The sequence below is a fragment of the Pezoporus flaviventris genome, unplaced genomic scaffold (genome assembly GCF_033815535.1).
Source record: "Pezoporus flaviventris isolate CSIRO_AGI_PZ_B2104156 unplaced genomic scaffold, CSIRO_AGI_Pfla_v1 ptg000001l, whole genome shotgun sequence".
NCBI lineage: Eukaryota > Metazoa > Chordata > Aves > Psittaciformes > Psittacidae > Pezoporus > Pezoporus flaviventris.
Genome location: NW_026892549.1, coordinates 7,111,423 through 7,116,692, shown reverse-complemented (window position 1 = coordinate 7,116,692; position 5,270 = coordinate 7,111,423). Strand labels below are relative to the sequence as shown.

General features: G+C 55.8%; 1 protein-coding gene across 1 annotated transcript; it reads right to left on the bottom strand.

The window, feature by feature from the left end:
* Positions 1 to 500: 500 nt before the first annotated feature.
* Positions 501 to 2,843, bottom strand: C1QL2 (complement C1q like 2). The gene is made up of 3 exons (XM_061461980.1): positions 2,721 to 2,843; positions 1,658 to 2,417; positions 501 to 1,286 (listed from the first exon to the last, which is right to left on the bottom strand). Exons 2-3 carry the CDS (start codon positions 2,294 to 2,296, stop codon positions 1,107 to 1,109), a joined length of 819 nt encoding a protein of 272 aa, XP_061317964.1. The 5' UTR covers positions 2,297 to 2,417; positions 2,721 to 2,843; the 3' UTR covers positions 501 to 1,106.
* Positions 2,844 to 5,270: the final 2,427 nt, after the last annotated feature.

Genomic DNA, 5,270 nt, shown 5'->3' with positions numbered 1-5,270 from the left:
TTCTCCCATCCCACCTCAGGACCACGCAGACCCACCTGCAGTCAGGTCTGGTCTCCAACCCACATGCACACTGCAAGTGTAGGGGTTTAGACAGACTCTCCCTGCTGCCTTCTTACATTTGTCAAGCGTGTTACAGAAACACGGCTTTCCATAATCAGTGATTAAACCCCTTTTCCTGTACTTCACTAACCTCTGGATCAGGCTCAGACCCAGTAAATCAGTTTAGCAGACCAGCTCCACACCCCTACTTTTACTTCTTGATGACTGTATGCCTTCTTTTTACAAAACTGAATGAAGGTGAAGCCTTTTTTCCCTTCCTTTTGCTTCTTCCCGGCTCCTCTGAACCATAATCAAGACCTGAGCAAGGTACTCCATCCTAACTTTAAATTTTGCTGCAAACCTATGGGACTGAAGTGACCTCCTCCTTTACCTCCCACCTTCCCGTGGCACCACCACAGTGCTCTTTTGCAGCACTGGAACAGACAGTAAGCAAGAAGGCATTGTCTAAAAACATAATTTAATGCTATATTTTGGTGGCTGTGGTCAACAACTGAATTCTTTCGCAGACATGAACAAGTTTGACGTTAGTGACACCATCATTCACACGAGCGTTGCATTGCACAGAAAAGTTTACACTTGACTCCATACAAACAAAGCAGCAGAGGAAAAACCATGTATCGTCCAGTCCCACTTTGTGAACAGTTGATCTGAAAATTCATCATAATTAATTCTCATTGATGAAGAAATGTGACCAGTTTGAATTCTATGTGCGGCACAGTCCGAACTCTGGGTTCTTTTACACCCTCTGGGAACCACTGGAGAGTTTCAAGATGCTGGGTTCCTAGTGTAACACACAAAATGCTGAAGCTGACAGAAAAAGGGTGGTCAGAGGACATGGGGGAGAGTAAGGAAGAGGATTGCTTTGTTTCACTTCTATTTCGTTTTCACAGGGGTAAAAGAAAACCCAATAAACCAAAACATACAAAATAATAATGAAGCTGAAGTAACCTGCGGAGACAGTGGACACCATGAAGCGGTACAGAAACACCAAACAGCCCCACATACATCGGTGGTGGGGCCAGTTGTGTTGCGTTGCTTGTTGTGTGCTAATCAGGGTATAAAAGAAAGCCCGAGAAAGTGCTGTACTTATTGTTGTTGCCTCCGTGAGCTTTTCCTCCATCCAGCTTGACATACACCTCGTCGCCAGAATCCAGGTGCAGCACCACACTGTTGCTGGCGTAGTCGTAGTTCTGGTCTGCATCTTGGGCGATGGCACTGGCGCGCACCTGCCAACATAGCCGCGGGGTACATTAGCCCCACGAGCCCTCTGTCCCGGCCCCTCCATCGCCCCCTGAGCTCCTCTTCCCCTGACCCTCCATCAGCCCCCAGAGCCTCTCTACTACCTCCTGCCCCCCTCCTCACTTCTCCATCACCCATTCCCCCGGCAAGAAAGTTTGCAAGCCGGGAGGCTGGAGTTTGCCGCGGCTCTGAAGCTGGTCCCGCGGTGCACCCCGCCCCGAAGGCAGGGAGGATGCTCCGGATGCTCCCGTCCCCGAGAGCGGCGGCGGCCGGTGCCCGCCGGCGGCGCCAGGGACGCTGGGGACAGGACGGGACACCCGGGGTGGGCAGGAGGAGCGGGGCAGCGGCGTGAACCCACCTGCCCGTTCTTGCAGAGGTCGGCCCACATGCTGGTGCCGTCGCCGCCGCGCATGAGGATGTGGTAGGTGAAGAAGTAGATGCCGCGCACCTGGCAGGTGAACTTGCCGCTGGTCGGATCGTAATGGTTGCCCAGGTTGGTCACCACGTCGTCGAACTTAAGGACCTCGTAGCCTTCGTGGGGGCTTTTCAGCCCCACGTAGAAGGCGATGCGCGGCCCGCTGAAGGCAGCGCTCAGCCCGCCCGCCGTCTCGCCGCCCGCCGCCGCCCCGCCGCCGCTCCCGCCGCCGCCTGCGCCCGCCAGCGCCAGCCCGGGCAGCCCCGGCTTCCCAGCGTCTCCCTTCTCCCCCGGCGGGCCCCTCGGACCCGGCGGACCAGGCTCCCCGGGCGGTCCGCGGGGCCCCGGCTTGCCCGGCCGGCCCGGCTCCCCCTTGGGTCCCTGAACGAAGGGCGGCGGGGGGTTGGCCCCCAGGTCCTGCAGGGCCTCCACGGCGGCGGTGCTGCCGGGGCCGGGCGGCCGCCCGCCGCTGTACGGGTCGCAGATCATGCGGCAGGTGCCCATCATCTCGTAGTGGGCGCCGCTCTCGGCTGGCGCCTGCAGCAGCAGCAGGGGCAAGGCGACGAGCAGGGCGACGGTCATGGCCAGGGCGAGCCCAGCGGCGGCCAGCAGCCGCCGCCTCCGCTGCCAGAGCCGGGCGGCGACGGCGAGCAGGTCCTCCTTGCCGTGCGAGGCAATGGTGGCGCGGGGGGCCGGCCGCTCCCTGCGGGGGACGGCAAGAAAAGGCGGTGAGACCCCGCCGCCGGCGCCTCCCCGCCCGGCCCCCGCCTCAGCCCGCCCGCCGGCCGGCCGCTCGCCCCGCCATGCCGCCGCCGAGAGCAGCCGCTGCCGCCCCTCTCCTCTCCGAGGGGACGCTGCGCCCCGTCCGTCCGGCGGGGCTGGGCCGGCGCGGGTGTTTCCGCGCCGAGCTACTGCCCGGCTCTGCCCCTCGCCACCGCGGGGAACCCGTCCGCCCGCCCCGACGTGCGGAGCACGGAGTCGAGCGGGGCGGGATGGGCGGACCCACCTGCGGGGCCGGGCGAGGGGGGACGGGGCGGAGCCTCTAGGGGGGCCTCGGGGGTGCCACAGCCGCTGCCTTCCTCGATGCGTCCGTCTGTCGCCACCGGCCCGCCCGCCGCCGTGAGCCGCGGTGGCGGCGCGGCCTCTCGGGCGGGGCGGGGGGGGGGGGGAAGGGGGAGGGGAGAGGTGGTGGTGCGTCCCCCACATCCCCGGGCTCTCCGGCCCCCCGATGGTCGGCACCGACACAGTCCCTGCGGGTACCGCGCAAATTGAGCGCACTGACACTCGAAGCTGCCTTCTTCCTCCGATCACTCCATATCACTCCATACCCCACATCCATCCCTGCCCGCGGCGGGACGGTCCCTGCGGCACTGCACGGGCTGCGGCCGGAGCCCCCAGTCCCGCAGAATGAGCTTCCTCCCGCCGCCGAGCCTCACCGCTTCCTACAAGAGGGTGCCAGGGAAAGCCCCGCGCAGGCAAGAGGTTGCCCCGGCTTGTTCAGCTGTGGCTTCCGCAGCTTCCCCCCGCCCAGCCGCAGCAGCCCAAAGATGAGCGGGACAAGGTCGCGAGTGGATCTGGGTCCTCAACACATTCAAGTGTAATTAAAATCCGTTACACCCGTCCCGATTTCCCGAAGGCAAGCGGGACTTGCCCAGGTGGAAAAGCAGCCATGGGAAGAAATAGGTTTAGCCGAGCTCAGTCTGAGTTACAGCACAATACTTCGTAAGTTTCCCTGTGTAATGACTGGTTCAAATCAAGGGGGTTTTCCCACAGTTTAGAAGTTGTGATTAATTGCCTTTCATTTTCTGAGGGCAAGGTTGTAGTCACGGCGGGAGCTCTTTGCACCGTTAACTGCCTACAGGGATATCCCCTCTGGAGAGTAAGCTGAGTTCTTTCCCCCTCATTTTATAATGTTGGGTTAAGCAGTCGTCTTTGGAAGAAAGAGGAGCGTGGTACAGTGATTACATAGATTTTCTGAGGGCAACATTTCGTGGTCCCCCCGCTCCCTTGATGCGTAAGAAAGGTGAATTTCCAGCGGGTTTACCGAGTTGAAGGCTATCTGGTTTATCTTACAAGAGCAAAGCTGCAGGTCGCAGGCAGCAAACCGCTCAGCCTGATCCAGCGCTGGTTTGAAGCTGATGGCCTGGAGGCATCACATGCAAGTGGTGACATGCAGGCTCCCTCCGAGAACTGCAGAAGTTCCCTAAAAGGACTCGGGACGCTTTTGTTAGCTTTCCTTGAAATTTAAGGAGGGCATATCAAGGTTTTCCCATCTGGAACGCACACACTTCAACGCCAGATCTCATCTCAGTCACATCTCTGTGTACATCCAACATTTCTTCCCGGACTTATTGGGGCTTTGCTCTGCTGCTACTGTGATCAGGATTCAGCCCTGTTTTCACATCTATGCATTTGAAGCTGGAAGGGAAATTAGCCCTGTAAATGAAAACCTTTCCCTGAGAATTGTATAGATAGCCAAATTAAAGTAACCGTGTCTCTTACTTAATACAATGCAGCTAAATGTTTTAAGAGATGAGATTGTGATGAAGATGTATGTCCTTTTCCTCTCCTCTGAATTACCAGTTGCATCCCACAGAGTTATTATAAGCCCCCACACTTGTCTAAAGACTTGTAAAATGATTTCTAATAGCTGTTTCTGTTACAGCCCTGGTATAACTTTAACTGGGGTAAATACAAATAAATTCACAACTAAATTGCACTCCTTTGCTGATTATCCCTACTTAAGCTTCTGTTAATTTACCTTTTTTTTCTGGTATTTGTCACTGGCCCGGCTCTCCCTGTGTATGTGTATGTGAGTCCTCGTGATTCCCCCAGAGCTCTGCAAACCTGCCTAACGTGACTTTTTTAATCTCCTGTTTCACAAAGGCAGCAGCCACACTGTAGCTTTTCTAACCCTTTTCTGAATAATTAAATTTCTTTCTAAATAATTAAAATTCTTGTATCATTTGGGCGCTGTTGCAACCTCTGTTTGTATTAACTCACTTTTATAATGAGGTGACAGATGCTGGGAACTATATCTCAGGTAGAGACCCACCAGCCCCTCTGCAAAGCCCAAATAATTTTATGCAACATGGTCTGTTACTCTCTTGGATCAACAAGGCCAGACGACGAAGAAGAAACGTATTCTAACTTTCGGTAGGACAAAATCGGCACAGTTCTTAACATGAACAGCTGAGCACTTGAACAAGCTGGCAGAGATTACAGAGATATCAGCAGTAAGGTCAGATGTCAAATTATAGTAATTTTGGTTGGGAATGATTTAATTACTCCTCTGTGATGTGCTGAGATGGACTGATCACCTATTTAATCCCTCCATCAGATCGCGTTAAGGTAAACAGAGTGACTTTCATGTATAATTCTGGTAGGTTCGATGTTCCTGGAGGCCTGGAGTTACGGGCTGACTGATGTAAAGCATCTTGGTCCCCAACAGGTGGTGATCTATAAGGCAGCTCTTAACCACCCACTGATGCTATGCTAGGAAGTATTCAGGAATACGGTTGCAAACAGTACATGGCAACTTTCAGCTTACAATTTT